General features: G+C 38.9%; 1 protein-coding gene across 5 annotated transcripts in view; it reads left to right on the top strand.

Annotated features, from left to right (window-relative positions):
- Positions 1–5655: 5655 nt before the first annotated feature.
- The window catches only part of EPHA6 (EPH receptor A6), a 482143-nt gene continuing 469315 nt past the window's right edge, over positions 5656–18483 (top strand). For all 5 annotated transcript variants that reach the window (XM_069869229.1, XM_069869245.1, XM_069869237.1 and 2 more), the window contains exon 1: positions 5656–5782. In XM_069869229.1, coding sequence (XP_069725330.1) covers positions 5680–5782 — 103 coding nt within the window. In that variant the 5' untranslated portion in view covers positions 5656–5679. The remainder of the gene's footprint in view (positions 5783–18483) is intronic.

Raw genomic sequence — 18483 nt, forward strand, 5'->3', positions numbered from 1 at the left:
TTTACAGTTTTATCAGTAATATTTCAATGGCAATTTGAAATATAGATCATTAAAACTGGGCATATAATCTTGTTAATATAACCCGGAATGTTTATAGCATTACCGTTATACATTCAGCTATCGTAGTATGGTAGTAGTAATTACTAAAGAAATACATCACTACAATCATTAACTGGTTTTAAATATTCTTAGTAAAGAACCTAAGCTTTATGTGCTGTTAAGTGTGCAATGTAAGTCTTCTAATTTCCAGGAGATAAACAGTTTAGACACAGCCTTGAAGTATGGTCTCACTTCATCACTCAGTTGTGTCAAGCAGACTATTTGGGCAGCATGAATAAAATTTGGGTCACTCTCTAACAACTAGAGGTTTTTTTCTCTTCTTTTACAAAGCACTGTATTCGTGACTAAAATTCTTTTATCATTTTGAGACCCAACTCAATGTGCAATTAATTCAGCTGGAATTATGTAATTGATTGATCTGGATAAAGTCCTTACATAAAAACTTTCCTGTCTTGGGCTCCCAGATTTGATTAGTATGTAATTCTGTGCTCTCTTGCATTTTAATTCAGATCCTCTACTAAACTACAATTATACCTACATTTCTGACATACTTCTGCCAACACCATGAGGGAAATTTTGGCTGCTCCATTGTCCACAATATTTATTTTTACGGTTTAGATCTTCCATTCCTCTCCCTTGGGATCTGTGATTTAATTCGTTCTGCTGCCTTTATCTGAATCCCTTTGCCCTGCTGCAGTAAGTTTCCTCTTGTTAAATTTAGGTATTTAAAACATTCACTGCCAAGTAATTTGTTATTCTTGAAAGATTTCTAGGACAATTCTGTTACCATTAGACCTTCCATGGTAACTGATTTGGCTGATTCACTCCTTTAAAATTTGGATACCATATTCCATAGAAGAATATGGAAGTGCAAAAGGATATACTGGAGGCTAGGTATAGGCTCTTCTGTAATGTGTAAACCTTGAAAAATTTGTAACATTTGATGTACAACATATAATCTTATAATCATGATTCAGTACTTTTAGTGCAAAAATAATTTAAGGCAATTCAAAGCTTCTGCATGTAACAAGATGGGGATGAAACCAATGTACTTCACATTTCGTCAGTAATTTCCCTAAAACATTGTTCAGTATAATTGGTTCATTGTCACTTAATTAAATTGCATTTTCTTACACAGTGCAGAGCATTAGAATTAGTGTGCTCAGAACAGGTCTATACTGTATACAAGTCTAACTGAAAAGAAAAATGTAATCTAGTAACATAACTTAAATAATTAACAGGCAAGACTTGGCAAATTACTTTCCTGGATCCTGTATGTGCAGGAATCATTGCCTATAACAAAATATTCTGCAGCATGGTAAATTCACAACGAAGGCGTTGTTGTTAGCTCTTTAAGTCAAATAATACTTTTAATGGCATATTTCACATTCTTATTCTAGTTTCAGTATGCTCATCTTTCTAACAGCTTTCTTTGAATATACAGCTTTCTTTTGCCTGTCATCTTTTTTTCTGTCATTATCTTTTTCTGTGTCAATAATAGAGAAGGTAACAAACATGAAACTTTACAAACATATTTTTTTCCCTTGATGCTGAATGTCTGAGTTTTTGGTTTTGGTTTGTTTAAAAAAAAACAAAACAGAGAACTGTTAAAATCTGCATATATTTCAAAATGTTCATGTGAATTTTTGCACATACCAAAAGTATATTTGGGGACTATAGTGGGATAAAGGAAAAGTATCAGTAGTAATCTAGGGTCAACCTGTCATTAAATATGTTAAAAGTGGTAGTAAACAGAAAAAATGTGTACAATTCTACAGCAACAAGTATACCATGTACGACAAAACAGAATTGACTTTCAGTTTAATGGGAAGTGTAATTTAGAACCTGAATATGAGATACACTATTAAAAGGTTCATTTCTGGTTAGACTGCCAAATTGGCAGCATATTTTATTCACTAAAAATCTACTGGCTCAGACTTTAAGGGATCAATATTATATTATGTTTTTTCTTAATACATGTTATAGTTTTGGTCAGTATGCACATGTGTTACTCTTCTAAAAAATCCTAATACAGGTGTCTTGGTCCAAATATTACAGTAGTTTTAAAATCAGTGAATCCTAATGAGTGCTGCACGGAAAATATATTCTAAGTTTATTGTAAATCTATTCCTTGTTAGTGTTTTAATGAAAATATTTACTTTGATCACACTAAACCACATGCAGTTGTGAATGACAGCTCAAAGGACTAACACACATCACAGCGCTATATTATGGGGACTTTCAATTAAAAAATGAATGGCTTTTCTTTTTTTACAGAAAGTCACAGTTTTATTATACATAACAAAATCATGCTATGTTAAAGATAAATTATGTATAGGTAACTACTCAAAGAAGAAAGGACAACTAATTACAAGTAATTTTACGCCTATGCAATATTTGTTTGTTTGTCTGTCTGTTTGTCTGTTTCTAACAGAAAGATGATCCCTGTATTTCAGAAAATAACAACAGAAAGTAGAATATATATTCCTCTGTTTCCAGGACAGACCAAATTCCAGTTTGTTTTAAGAATGGGAATATATGCATTACCTTGCTTCGGCAAAAACATACTCTTTAGGAACTTGAGTATCAAGGTACACAAATTGTGATTGTTCTTCTTTGTTTTCCCTGGTGCAATTATCCCTTACAAAATATATTGCTGTACTGTTTACTATACTAAGTAGCTTTAAATTTCAAGGGAAAAAAAAAAGGGTATACAAATAGGACTCTACCTTTCTATATTTAATATATTTTTCCCCTGTTACGTTTAGCATGTTTGCATACGTCTGAAAGATTAAAGCACAGTGGTTAAGATTTAATTTGGAATTCATGATAATACACAAAGTTATAACAATTTAATCTGTGTGTAAATGAATGAGTGGTGTTTTTTCAAAGTTATTCTTCCAGAAATTCTGTAGTCAGTTAGAAGTTTGTGAAGTGACAGTTTAGAGAAGATGCCATCCCTTTTAGCTGTTTCGTTACCTAACAGTTATCTGTGGCTTGTGGAGTTCAAGGCTACCAGGAGGCAAAGATGTGCTCAGCATGTGAGAAGAAACATAAAAAGATTTTGTCTATGCTCCTATCACATCTTTCACTTCCTCCTTTTTGTATTCAGCTATAGTCTGACATGACACGTAAAAGCAAAAGAAATGGTAAGCCAGACCTTCTAAGCTCCTTGAAGAAGTCTCATTTGGCTTCATTAATGCCAAGAAAGGATGCATAATGTGCAGTGTGCTGACTTGTTGTGTATGCAGGTGCACATGGAGATGCACAAATGCACATAAGTATATGGAGATTGCACACACACATATAGACATATGCATGTGTTACTAGGGCTGTCAGAGGAAAGCCTATTATAAAAAGCCCAAATCTGCATCATGCAACAGCAGACACAGGGAAGGAATCTCAGTTTCCTTTTGCTGTGCAAATTGCCCTTCTGCATTAACACATGAAAAGTCTTTTTCAGATGTTGCAGACAAGTAGTCATATTGATTGTGTGTGGGGGCCAAATGACTCGTCTTAATTTGTGGGATCGTCATATATGATGTCTTGCACAAATTTCTCCTGGCAGTCTGGTTGGGAAGCATCTTACTGCAGAACCAAGAACTGGAGCAGAAGAAAAGTCTGAATTCTCACTCATTACCCTAAAAAGCTAACCTTCTAACGCCAGTGCCATTTTCCTTTTGACCAGGTTAATTCTAGAACAGAACAATGTTGTGATACATAGACTTTAATGTTACATAAGGAATTTCAGGGAAAATTCTAAAAATCGAACTTTTTCCTTTTACCTCTGCCATGAAACTAGGGCAAAACAGTAATGACTATTTCACCATTTATAACTATTTCCTGTCAACCTTTTTGAATAAAGGTTCATTTCCTTATACAGCATTGTTGATATAGCTAAATAAGGGAAATATTGCGTTACCGTAGGCCTGCTGTAATATGAAAAGATTCCTCTGAGGAACTCCAAATATATATTTCTGTGTTGGCTTTGCTTGCCGAAAAACTCCTTTAAAATAATTCTTAAATTAATAATTTTTAAAAAATACTTTGTAATCTTTTATTACAAAGTAACTGCTTCCATATGTAGCTTTTTAAAACACGTCTATTTAGGCATCTGAGCAGGAACTCTGATACTCTCTAGTGCAAGATCTTGTAACTGCGTTACCCATTGACTTCAACGGGATTTATGGACACTCGGAAGCCTTGGGAATCCGATAGCTCTTTTTTTATTGGGTTTTTTTGTTTGTTTTTTGGGGTTTTTTTTTGTTTTCTTTTAGGTATGGATTTAGAAACCCGATTTCAGGAGCTCATGTTGAGAAACAGGCGCATGAGCATCTTCCCGTGGGGGTGCGGGTGCGTGCGTGTCTTTATCCAAACCTAGAAACTGCAGCTCTCGATGGATTAAGGAAGATGCCCCGTGCCGGGCGGCGGGGCACCTGGCAGGCGGCGACAGGAGCCGCCACATCCCACCAGGACACACACTGGAGTAAGCGTCCCGGGAATTCCGGGGATGCCCCAAGGCGGTCGGCTCATCCCGTATCACCTCAGCGCAACTTTTGGAAGCGGCTCCCCCGACACCCACGCCGCAGCTCCCTGCGGGCAGCGCGCAGCCCCCGCCCCGCGTCCCGCCCGCTTTTAAAGGGCGGCAGCGAGCGAGCCCCGCCCGGGCCGGGCCCGTCTTTCCCTCTTTATCCCTTGTCGACTAACCCCCTCTAGCGCCGAACCAGCCTCGTCCGACCTGCCGGCGAGGCGCGGGGGGGGCTTCTCCTCGCCTGCCTCACGCACGCCCCGCACCGCCCCGCAGCCCTCGGCAGGGCTGAGGAGGAGACGCCGCCGCCGCTTCCCGCCCTCCCCGTCCCTCTTCCCTCTCCCGCGGGCGCCGGGCCGGGGCGCGTGTGCCCGAGCGCCCCCGGCGCGGGGCCGCGCTGGCTTCTCCCGGCGCTCCGGGGCGGCCCCGCGGCGAGGGGGGCGATCGCTCTGCGGGCTGCAATAAGAAAAAAAAAAAAAAAGAGAGAGAGAAACCAAACAAGCCCCCAAAAAACTGCGGCACGCAAAGCGAGCAGCGAGCAGCGCACCGGAGCGGGCGGCGAGCATCGCACCGGAGCCACCTGATTCCTGATTGCTGAGAGAGAGAGAGAGACACTGAGAGGGGCGAGCGGCAAACGCTGGGGACGGCGGAGAAGGGGTCGGGAACGTCGTCCCGCAAGTTTCCTTGAGGCTTTCGGGAGCGTGAGGAGGCGCCCGGCCGTTCTCCCCCTCCCGCCGCGGGCGCTGGGCAGCGGGGACACCGTGGGAAACTGCCCCCCCACCTCCTCCTCCGGCCGGGGATGCGAGGGAGCGCGCGGCGCGGCCGAGGGAGGAGGCAGGTGCCGCCGAGGAGGCTCCTGAGGCTGCCGGGGGCCCTTCTGCGGGGCTGAAGGGGCGCGACCTCCCCCCGACCGCCGCGCTGCCGCCGCCCCGAAGTTGCCGGAGCGCTCCGGGCGCCGCAGGGACGGCAGTGGGGGCTCCCGGCACCCTCCGAGCCGGCTCGGCGCGGCGGGACCCCCGCCGGTGGATGCGCCCGCCCCGGGCCCCGCGGCCGCCTCGAAAGAGGACGGGGAGCCCCGGCGGGCACCGGCCATGGGGCGCTGCGAGGCGAGAGGATGGCTCTGGAGAGTCGGCCTCTTCCTCCCCCTGCTGACGGCGCGCCCCGCCGCCGCCGGTCACGTCGCCAGCAACCACGGTAAGAGCGGCCGCGGGGCGCGCTCCCGGCAACTTCGCGGCGTGGGGTGGGGGGAAGGAAGAAGCGGGGGCGCCGGGTCGGGGCTCCGCTCGGGGGCGGAGGGGCCGCCCGCACCTCGAGGCCGCCGTCTCCCGCGCCCCCCGCCCCGACCAAGCGCGGTGTCCCCGGAGCGGGGCAGGGGAGTCGCGCCGGGGCTCGGCGGGGGTTTGGGACCGAGCTGCAGGGCAGCTCCCGGTGCCCTGCACCCGGTGAGGCGGAGCGGTGGCAGCTCTAGACTTGGAACGCGGTTTTAGGTTTTTACTCCGAACGCAAAGAGTCCGTGGAGCGGGGCTGAGAGAGCTCCCCGCGCGCTGAGGGAGGGCGCTGCTCGGCAGGGAGCTCTCCAAAGGTCTCCAGGTGTCCTGGGCGCCTCGTTTTTTTTACGTGCTACGGTCTGATTGTCTAAAGAAAAAAAAAAAAAGTCCTGTTTCAAGTCTTTGTCCCACAGGTGCGTGCTCATCAGGTCTTACCGAAGACAGTAGTTTAATTCTTCGGGTTGTAATGCGTGCGTTTAAGAAAAATACCTGTAAATTAAGAAAGGAGTCATCCTATTTAGAAAAATACAAATAAAAAAAAACGTATAGAGCATCTAGGCAGAACTGAAAAAAATCCTCCATAACTGACTGTGAAACATCATGTTATGTGTTATCAAACGTCTAGGTAGAGCAGAGAGTTTCCTTAACTGTTTATATATTGTATATCTCTCTGAGTTGTGGAGCATGTAGGGTGCACCTGTGCCTAAAGTGAGAGAGTCTTCCCTTATTTTAATTTGGTTTTGTACAATTTAGCTTTTGTGCTATGAGATCTTAGTGTTACACGAGTGAAAACAAGGGAACTGAAGGGTAGCTGTAAATGTTACTTCTGACAGAAATTATTTTACCCGCTGTTAATAGAGAGAGAGGTAAAAATGGCTCTGATGGAAAGCAGTGATCAGAGAAAACAAACTAGTTTTAGTTGTGGAGTACTGTCAAATAGATAGTTCATATATTTTTCATGCTTCTCTTTTACAATCAGCATTCATTGTATCCATGTAGATACCAGTCAGAAGAGAGGATAAAATAGGTAGAAAATACAATAGTACATCCACAAGTACTCTGAGTAGTCAGAGCCTCTTATGGCAGAGGCATTCCAAGTTTGTATTATTCCTTTACTTCTTCTACACTAAATGTGATGAATAATTTCAGTTGGTAATTGTATAACATACAGTGTATTAGATTTTGCCGTTGCTCATGTCTTAAAAGATATATTTTTTCAGTAGCACAACACGGTTTTGGTTTTATGTCACTCTCATTAGTGCGTGCTAATGTCTGCTGCATTACTGCAAGGCCTAACAAGACACATGAATGCTGATTAACAAAATCTATTCACATGTGAATAACCAAGATACACTATATGCATCAAAGTTAAAGAGTTCTTATTAAATAATGCAAGTTAGATTAGGTTTCTAAACTGGTATTTCATATTCCTAGGATTAAATCAGTAATATTTAATAAGTGTTTTAAAAAGCAGGTGAAAAATGGGGAAAACCAAAACAGAACCCTAAAAAAGTTGGTCAAAGATGGTTTTTTTGATGTCGATGTAACTTTTCTCAACAAGTTCAGGTATTGAGGTGTTGGCTGTATAACATACTGATGCATTACCTGACTTGTGAGTGACTTTTCTTTCTGCACCTTTTTTTTTCCTAACTTCCAATAAAGAGAGTGGGCCTCTCTTTGGTACTGTCGTTGTACCATAGAATTCAAATAGTAAGTGTTAACTCAACAGAACAAATGTGAACTGAAAATGTACTATTTTAGCATGAATGCTTCAAAATGCACCCCCGCCCCCAGCTGGTTAATAAACTGCTAGCAGAAGAGAAGATGGCTTTCTCTGAATCCAGGGATTGGATGAAGAAAAATTAGTATAATAAAGACATTTCCCAGTATGTAAACACTCTATGTGTAAGTTTAAAATGTCACTTACTAACACCTGGCATCCTAGCTATGAAAACCTCTTGAAATCTCATACAGTTAACTGAAAAAAAAAATTATCTTAAATTTTTATAAGATGATATTTTCAGAATGTGCATATTGGAAACATTTGTAATTGCCTTTGGGGTTTTGCTAATAATTACAACTTAGGTTGGCTTTAATCTCTGATTTATTTGGTCTTCTATTCTGTATTTACAAACATGCAAGCATTAATACTAAATTGTGAAAGGATGTTTTGTTTCTGTTTCTTGATCGTTTTTGAGGGAAAAGGTGGAAGGGGAATAAGTTTATTAATCTACCTCTGTAAACAGACAGTCCTTCCACTTTGTTCTCAATGTTTTTTTTTTCCCTGTTATTATGGTAATATCCTTTTATTAAAGAGGGATTTTCAGAAAATTAATATACTCCAGTCTTAAAAATTGTTATTACTATGTAGAGATTAATTTTTTTGTTTGCTTTCCTCGAACAGAAAGAATGACTTTTTTATATATAAATATATACATACATATATCTTCAAGACTCTGTCATTCTTTACCCAGTAAAATAACGTTTGTTGTCTTTGAGTATCTGTAGCAAGGCAGGTACAAACAGTGCTATTGACAGGGAAGTGAATTTAGCATTCATCTTAATGGAGTGGCGAGTTCAAAAGCAAATTATGACAGTGCCAAAGGCTAGTTTTTACTGCTATGAAAAACCCTTTAGGTAGGCAAGGCCATGGAGCTGCATAGGAACAACACACTGCTGCAGTCTAAAACAGAACTGCATGAAATATAAGCCTTAATTAATGGTGCAAGGCGAGTGCTTGCACATTCATCTGAATTTTCATTAGTTGTCCATGACATGCAGTTATGAACAAGTTGTAGTATTTTGCAAGATTTGAGCCTGCGTTGTAGACTTGTTTGGTTGCCAGAGCACAATGAATTGAGCAATTATTCTCAAAGGTAAAATTACAAATAATAGCATCTGAGCTGTGAACTTCTTTGTGCAAAACACGTATGAGCTTTTAATAAGGTCATGTTAGGTAACAGTTTGACAGTATCCTGTGCTAAGCATGCATGGATGTATATTTCCATGTATATGTAAACCAGAAAGAATGTTTGTACCCTGGCTTCTTTCAAACTGTATCTGCAGTTATCTGTCATCAAACAATTAATTTCCGAAGTAAACTATAGAACTTGCAGGATTTATCACGTTTCATGTCTGTCAGTGAATGTGGAAGGAAGTTGTTGCTTTTTCCATTACCAGATGTTGATACATCTTGTCAGGTTATGCAGGGTTGATGTTTTGATGCTTCCTTCTAAAAGGCACCTGTATTTGTTTTCCTCCTTTTTGAAAAAAAAAAAAAAAAGAAGAAGAAAAGAGTTAAGAAATAATGTTGAATGTCATTTAATATGGCCTTTTTTTTTTTTCCCACACTTGATGTAAGTTGGGTAGCTCAAAATAGGCAATAAAGCTTTTTGATTCTGGCATTAAAATCTCACAAAGATTACTAGTGATCTTGAGTTATTCATGAGTTCAAAGAAGTTGGCTTATTTTTATTCACATATTTATTTTTACATAAGTGCAGTCCATCACAGATAAGCACTCTTTCCGATTACAGCACTCAGAATTTTCCTTAGAAATAAGAAGACCAAGGACTAAGCATCTGTAGAGACTGAACTTTTCTCTGAATGAGACTGGTGTTTTACTGCTAGAGGATTTCCCTTAGTTTGAGGGCTTAAGGTACTGTGAAGAAGGCTGTACCACTGCCTGTGTCGTACTTTTCCTGGTGGGTTCTGCTGTTCAGCTCTTCAGTTAGTATTTTTTTTTCTGTGCATTTGCATCACTACAGAAAAATGAGGAAATTAAATAAACATATTGGAGTAAAAGTGTGCCATTCCCTTTTGAGTGTGTAGATGAAGTCATGAGCAAAAACATATTTTAGTCTCAAGCTATTAAGAAATGTTTTAAAATAGCATTTTTACCTGTGTATCCCACATGCACGTAGCCACGAATGATAATGATGACCTGGGAACTTCTGCAGCTATAGATGTGTGAAAGTACTTGTTGTCCAAATGCTTTGATTTCTGTGCCAAGAGATGAACAGATTTGCAATTAATACTTCATGATATATTCCTGGTGTTTTATTTGGCAGTACTGAGTGCTCTTTGAATATTTTGTGAATTTGTTTTGGACAAATGAGAATGATAGGTATGGAAATGTTAAAATATAAAAATGTAAGCAGATATAGTAGTTAGTACAATACGGTGGTGCTCAGCTAATAAGAACGCGTGACAAAAAACACAGAGGAAACTAAAATGTTTTCAAAAGTATACAACTTGTTGAGAGAGGAAGCAAATAGAAATTTAAGGTAAATGTTTACAAGGAAGCATTGAGAAGTAAACTGGAGAGAATAGTTGCCAGTTAGTGGGTTTCCCATCTCATGATTTATTCAGGGATCTGTGTTTTCAGTTTAAGTGAGCATCTTGCGTGTATCAGGAAACATGCCAGCATAGCTGCTAGAAACCAGACTGACACCAGCACAGAGTAAGCACACTGCTTACTCTTCTGAGGTCTTTTTCAAAGCAGGTGCTGCTGGCTGCTCTCAAACTAGCCTTCCATATTGGATCAGATATACCTTGGTTTTGATCCAGAATGACCATTCTTATCCTCCTATGAATTTAACAGTTATTTTTTTGCCAGACAATACTTTTTTGGCAATTCAAGTAGTTTACAAATGAGAGAAGGAGAAAACTTTTAAGAAGTTAATTTTTTTTTTCCCATCGAAACCTTCTCCATATTTCCAGATACATATTTTTAAATCTAAGTAGTTAGATCTAAACTCTTTTTGAGGGTTTATTTAGGGTGTCTGGTGTTAGACTTGTTACTTGAAAGTTTTAGAAAAGTCTAAGTGTGCAAGATGGAATGTTTCAGTTAGGATCACTGGATTTGTCTAACTTGGTACTGACACAAGGAGAGGCTGGTCTTTTGTTTGTTTTGCCTGTCAACATGCTGAATTCTGTGACAAAGAGAACGGTAAATAGGGAAATAAATTATTTTTCTGAAATCTACCCTGATATCCAGGAATCATGTTATCATGCAGGAGATGTCAACAAAAAATATCTATTGTGAACAGTACATCTTCAAAAGCTGGTTTTGTATTCGTAAATGATATGCCAATCTTTATGATAAAGTCTTGGAACTGAGAATTACTACTGAAAAGAAGATTTCTCTTATATGATAAAAGCATAAAATTGTTTGCAGGATTTTTTCTTTTTGGTCTATACAATTCAATTTACTTAACTTTACAAGAAAATGCTTACTGCAATTAATTTAGCATCCATTTATATCATAAGTAATAATTTTAATTAGAGAACACATTCTTGGTTTTAATTCAACTACATGTTTTATACAGATACCTGAAGATTGCTAATCCATTTTATTAAAAAACAACCCAAAATCCAGAAAAAAACAACCCAAACCCATCCCAACAAAACTGAAAATGAACCCCCTAAATTTTTTCCTGGTCAGTAGGAAAAATTTGCTAATTTAATTCTTACCCACAATGTTATAATTCTGTGTGCTAGCATTTTGATCACTTATTGTCTGGGATCTCTGCAATTGGACTAAATTATGTCGTCTGTAAAAAAAAAAACCACATAGAGCTGTTGAGTACTTTGATAATGGTCATAAATTAATTATTAGAGATTTATTAATTTTAACTGGTTAGGGTATTTTAATGATGCTTTATATACTTCCATAGATATTAAAAAAACCACCCCCAGACAATGCATGGGTGTTTCTTCCCCCAGTTGATGATACTGTACAAATAGCTTTCTGCTCTCTAAACAATGTATTGTATGCCTCAACCTTTAACTCAGCAGATACTATTCCTTTGTTTTGTGAATACATTCACAATCTGAACGCATAAAGCCCAAATAATTATTGTGTGTATTTAAAGAAACTAGGAGTATATTGATCTTTAAACTAAGACTAGATTAAAAAGATGCTGTAATATTCTTGGCTGACATTTCTTTTGGCAGCCCAATAATGTCATTTTTTAAAAAAAATTGAAAAACATTTATCTTAGGAGGAAATCTATGCCTAGATTGAAAATAAAATTTCCTTCCTATAGAATAATCTGAGGATTTAAAATGTATTTTGTGTCTAAATATAAAAATGCAAAATTCATTTTTAACAGCAAATCTGAAATCTTGATTAAATTCCCTAGAAACATTTAATTATTAAAGTTTGATGATATAACACAGTGTAAAATAAATTGTATGGTTGTTGAACACAGTCATGAAGCAAGGTGAATCAAAATAAAGAGCTTCAGATTTGAATATTTTTCCTGATATCTTAAAATTTTTAATTAATAGGATATTATAAAACCTTTTTTGAAATTATCCAAATGTTTTCAAGCTTTTATCCCTAACTTTTTCCACATATGCTTCTCTGCCAAACCCCACACCTTGTTTCAAAGTTCTTGTTACTGTGGTTTATCTCTGTACAAAGGAGGCAAACTGAAATATTGAGGAATGATTAAACCCGATTTTGTTTGTATTACTCACCAGAGAAGGCTGTGCTTCATTCATTTGGTCACCAGATTCATGACCCCTAATATTTCCGTAAATGTGTTGTTAGCATTGCCTGAAATACTCTTTTGGAAAATACGGAGATTGAGGGGAGCTGATGTAACAGAAAAGCTGCACACAAACACTCTCCAGTGCGTGGATGTAGGGGAAGATCTATGGTCAGGGCAGGCCTCTATACACAGATTTCTCTTCTTTGTGCCATCTGGTACAAGCAGTCCCAGCACAAGAAATGCAGAAAAGGTCTTTCTTCTTCTCTCCTTTCTCCTGCTTTCTCTTTTTCCCTCTTCGACTGTCTCCTGTGTTGTATGTGTTCATACTTTCAGATTCTATTTAAGTTCTTTAGGAAGAAACAAGAATTTAAGGGTGTAATACTCTTCATTTTAAGAGAAATTCTTATTTTGTGTTTGGGTAGATTTGTAAGAAGCTGGTAGAGTTTTTTTCCTCCTAACAAAGGTGGTTTTATTTATTCTAAGTTGACTAAATTCCCGATAGTCTGCAAAGGTGTCTGCTGTTTGCTGACAGGTTCTGCAGAAAGAGGACCAGATTAATGAGGGCTAGATGCACAGCAGCTTCTTGTAAGTCCGTGCAGCTGCATTGGATTGCATGGACAATACTTATGTGAGATGCACTAATGTAAGCATAGCAATCCAGAGTGAGTATTTTAATGTATAGATAAATTAACTTCATTTGTAATACAGTGTTCCTTTATGCCAACAGTTTTTTTGTAATTATACAGGTTTTAGATTAGAATAAAATCAGTTCTATGTCACATCTGCACAAAAAGAAATGTGGGCAGTAGGCACCATCTGTAACAAACCACTGTGAAGGTGCACACAGAGAATGAGGACATAGTGAAAGGTATATTTACTGGGAGCTCTACATCTCAATCTATTTAATGGCTTCTGCACCTAGAACAAAAGGGGAAAAGTCACATATAGCAAACACTGTCATTGGTGCATGTAATGAGTGATTTGTCTTGGCTACAGACCCTTGGTTAGAGTGCACTTGCTGCTGTAATTTGTATGTGCTGGTTGCTGCTTAGCTTAAAATAAAGGAATAAAGGAATGAATTAAAAATCATCCCATAAAATAATGCACTGGCATTTTAATCTTGGTAGAAGCAGTTATGTCTCTGAAATTTCCCAGGCCAGTTTTCCCAAAGGGTTCCAACTGCTGGTTTAAAATCAAATTCTGTAGGAAAATTTCTGCTAATATCTAAAATTAAGTTGTTCAAATATATTTTGAACTTATTAAACAAAAATGAAAGAAGACCTAGCCTTTTTTTTTTTTTCAGAGCTTCTGTTCTTTGTGGCTGGAAATTGATTACATGAAAAGCATTTGGATGAGGGATTTATGTTTCAAAATGTGGTTTGAATCCAGAACTTTCTGCTAAACAAAGTGGGACCATATAAAACTGCTTAGTCTTTCATACTGTGTGTCTGGTTGCTGACGATCTTTGAAGGAGAAAATTAGGGAAATGTAAAACCTTTGTCTCCGTTAGACCTCATTGCTCTCTATAACTACCTGAAAGGAGGTTGTAGAGAGGAGGGTGCTGGCCTCTTCTTCCAAATGATGGGGGACAGGACAAGAGGAGATGGCTTCAAGCTCCGCCAGGGGAGGTTTAGGCTAGACGTTAGGAAAAAATTTTTCACAGAAAGGGTCACTGGGCACTGGAACAGGCTGCCCAGGGAGGTGATTGAGTAACCTTCCCTGGAGGTGTTTAAGGCAAGGGTGGACAAGGTTTGATAGGAATGGTTGGACTCGATGATCCAGTGGGTCTCTTCTAACATGGTTATTCTATGATTCTATGACTGCTTTTGTTTGTATAGGCAGAGTTGATAAAGACTTACATGCCGTAATGATACAGCAGAAACACCCACTCAGAGCTTTATTTGAGATTTAATCATTCAGTTTAGTGGACTCCATTTCTTAGAGGAACATTTAATTTATGTATATAGGAATAGTGTTAGTATTTAGGAATGAGAAATATGAGAGATGTGGCACGCATGATCTTCTCAGCTGAACTTGCATTCAGACTGCCATCAGATGCAATGGAAACCGAAACTCTGTTGCTGCTGAGACATTAGGAATGTTTACCTTGTGGTTTTAATATGTGATAAGAAGCTTGAATAAAGTATGGATTTCAAGACTGATAATTTCAGAAAGAATTGACTTAATTTCCTTCTATAAGAAATATAAAGAAACATCTTATGCTAAGGATAAGAATTTGTCTCTGTAAAATGGTGTATATTGGAAGTGATGAAGATATGTTTTATTCAAAGAAAGAGGAATGATTGTGCACGCTACACAAATTAGGTCTGCTAGAGACAAGTATTGTATAAAACCTGCTTCTGAAGAAATCTGGGACTGTAAAAGGGAACCAGGAAATCAGATGGTATTCCATATCATGTTAGCAGTTCCTCTTGATGGAGAGTAATATAATGATGTTATCATATACTCCATTTTTCTATCTAAAAGGCTATCTAAGGGGCATCTCATCCAGTGTAGAGAAATGATTGCTAGTGGTTGGAAGGAGTCCAACATTTCTTGTTGCCATTGTTTAATACGTGGCTCTGTGCAAACATTCAGCTGCACGGAGAGCTGTTTTTTTCAGTGCTGAATCTCTTCAAAACTATTATTTTTCACAATATTCTTTTGAGCAAGCCTTCTGTGTCTTTACAGCCACTGAACCAAAGAGAAGAGTTAAAGGGCAAAGTATTTAGCCTAGGTGACCAGTTTGTAACACCTGCTGCATATTCCAAGCAATTATTTTTGCATGTGGTCAGAGGTAGGTGGCAGGTGTAGATATAACACCTTGGTTTTCAATGTAGTCTCCATCTAAACTAATTGTTGTGGTTTGGTTGTTTTGGTTTTTTTTCCTTCCTGCCCATAATTAAGTTGTTTTCTGCTAGGAACCTTTTGTTCCTGTTTCAAAAATTCATGATATATCAAAACTCAGTTTGTCAAAATGTTGAATGTGGGTGAAGTGAATTTGTACCACACAAAGTGAAGAGCTGAAACTTTCTGGCCATTTTGTGTACCTGATCTCTTAACAGCCTTCCTGAAGTCAAGGCCTCAGTCCTATAGGAGAAGCCTTGGCCAGCTATCTCAAGGAGCAGTCTGAGTCCCACAGACTCGGGGAACCAGCTGCCTTTGATGTAGAATGTGAGCCATAGTGACTACTTCAGTTCTGTCTCTTCCTAACTTTTAAGTATGGGACTTGCTAATCCCATTAGTGTAAAAACGTAGTTATTAGAAAATTTCCTTCCCTACTGCAGATTTTATGTTTTAAAAAGTTTTTTCTCTCCCTCTTCATTTATCAGTCATATAAGTTGGTTTATTTAGATTCGCAATGTAATCCTATACTAAACAATATTAATTACTTAAGGTAAGCGAGATGCCATCTTACATGGCATGTGTTAAACAAGAATAAAGCAGCAAAAGAATTTTGAAACTTGCAAGTAAAATAGGCTCATTTTTATGTTGCACACTAGGGTTGTCCTTTTTAGCTTGCTTAAGAACTTTAATCATCATGACCTCCTATTCTGTGACTCTTTTTATCACTTCAGTTATCTTTTCCTTTCTTTTCTGCTTTTTACCTTTGTTAACCGTATTCTTCTGCTAGATGACTTCTCTCCATCAATGCCCACATTTTCCATTTTTTTTTCTCATGGTTCCATTCTTAATTTAGCTGCATTTGGAGTATTTGTCTTCCTTGTCCTTCTGTTCTCTCTGAGCTATGAATGAGGTGAGAGAACATAGATGAATGTTTTTTGTACTTGTGGATTTGGAAGACAGAAGATACAGTGAAAGGACCATCTTGTGCAGGTTCACAGTCTTAGCATAGAGTATGCTTAGTTGCTGTTGATATGTAGGGTGTGTTCAGGGTGGAATGCACTAAGCATAGCTAAGCTTTGACAGTGCCAGAATTTCTAATTACTGTAGTTTCCGTAAATGTGAACTTACAGGAAAAGACATCAGTGAATGTCTATCAAGGTGCTTTAAATCACAGAAATGCTAATGTACTCTAAGCAAAGATGCAAAACACTTTATTTTTCTTTTGCCCTTGGAAATGTTTGAACAGTTTTGTTTGGATTATTTGTAGGCTTTTACATAGAATATCTAGTTTTTAGAATCTTGAAAAGGCAAACCCCACCTATGTTATAAGCTGAAAGAGTTAAGTAACATGAGCTTATAACTATAGTTAGAATAGAGGTTACACTTGTAGCTAGTTTTCAGTTTTGTTCCTTTTTCATGGCACAGCTGTTGTTGCCACAGTTCATCAGGAGTTCCAGTACTGCTTAGCCTATTCACTTTGCTAATAATAATTTTCCTTACTAATTTTGTAGTAAGTACTTTAGATTTTATGTAATGTGCTGAAGCTGTAGCATTACTGCATTTCCATCATATTAGAGCAAATCAGGAAATTATTTTTAATAGCTATAGTCTGAGAGATGTATTTTATACTTGAGAGTTTTGCCCCAAGAAATAAAAGCTGATAAAAATCGGTGCTACAGATGGATATTTTGAAATAAAAAAAGAAAATCAATAATAGATTATGCTTGATTAGATGTTGACATTTAGAACTGCACATAGATAATGTCAAAATTTACTGACAACAGCCAGTCTTCTTCCTGATTTGCATTTGTACCTCCACTCTTGGTTCAGGTGGATCAAGATACTGACATTGTAAAGGTTAATGAACAAATTACCATATAGCTCATCTGATTGTTCATGCTGTAGCCTGGAGGGCTGAATGTTTTATAATCTACCTTGTCTTCTGCAGAACATAATTTGTTTAACTTTTTTTGTTTGTTTGTTTTGGGGTTTTTTTGTTAGATGAAATTCTGAATTGCTTGAATGTTTAGATGAATCCAAAATAATTTATGAACTGATTTTCTGGCCTGCCTCCTCTATACTTCATTGCAATTTAACCATAGTTGTACCTGACTTGCATTCTTTTTAAGGGAGAAGAGAGTGAGGAACATGGTCTTTAGTAGCTTCCTTTCCATTTAATAAATATATCAGTGATCCTAATATAGACCATCATTTCATCTTGCCATGTAGTCTTTGTCAACTATGTCTAGCTGTTTATTTTTAGTTCATTTTGCCTACTAGTCAATTTTTAATGCAGAACAGTACTTTTACCTCCCCCAAGAGTATCAAATCGATCTTTTCACCCAACTGGCCTTTGCAAAAATTTAAGCCTTTTCCAGTTCGTAGCTAAAAGAGACTGAGAAATCCTAAGAGGTTTGCTAACCCTGCTGCTCTGCCTTTCAGTTCCAATAAATACCTTTTTCTTTTGCAAATAATAGTCTGGGAAATAACTATGTGTTACTACTGGTCAAGAACTGATGATTTTTTTTGTATGTGCACTTTTTTGTATTTCTGGCTTAAACCCCACCTATGCAGTTTGAGGAGATCACTTTGTCAGCAGAGTGCACCCTCAGCAAGGTTGCTGATGGCATAAAACTAAGAGGAGTGGCGGACAGGCCAGATAGTTGGGCTGCCATCTAGAAGAAACTTGAGAAGCTGGAGAAATGGGCTTGCAAGAACCTCATGAAGTTCAATGAGGGGAAGCGCCAAGTCCTCCACCTGAGGCGGAACACCACAATGCTAGTACCACCCATCTGGAAAGCAGCTTGGCAGTAAAGGACCTAGGTGAGGACAACAAGGCCAATGGTGTCCTGGGATGTGATCCTTCCCCTCTACTTGGCTCTAGTGAGGCCACACCTGGAGTACAGTGTCCAGTTTTAGGCTTTTCAGTACAGGAGAGACAGGGACATACTGTATAGAGTTCAGTGAAGAGCCATGAAGGTGATGAAGGGACTGGAGCTTCTCTCATATGAGGAAAAGCTAGCAGAGTTGGGACTGCTTAGCCTGGATAAGAGAAGGCTTGGGGGTTATCTTATCATTGTATATAAATTCCTGAAGGGAGAGAGCAAAGAAGATGGAGCAAGGCTATTTTTAGTGGTGCCCAGTGGCAGGAGCAGAGGCAGTGGGTACAAACTTAAACATCAGGAAACGTTTCTTTGTGTATTTTGAGAAATGCACCATACTCTGGTGGTTTTGGTTTTTGAGAATACCACACTGTAAGGGTGACAGAGCATTAGCACATG

This window comes from Phaenicophaeus curvirostris, chromosome 1 (genome assembly GCF_032191515.1).
Source record: "Phaenicophaeus curvirostris isolate KB17595 chromosome 1, BPBGC_Pcur_1.0, whole genome shotgun sequence".
NCBI classification, from domain to species: Eukaryota; Metazoa; Chordata; class Aves; order Cuculiformes; family Cuculidae; genus Phaenicophaeus; species Phaenicophaeus curvirostris.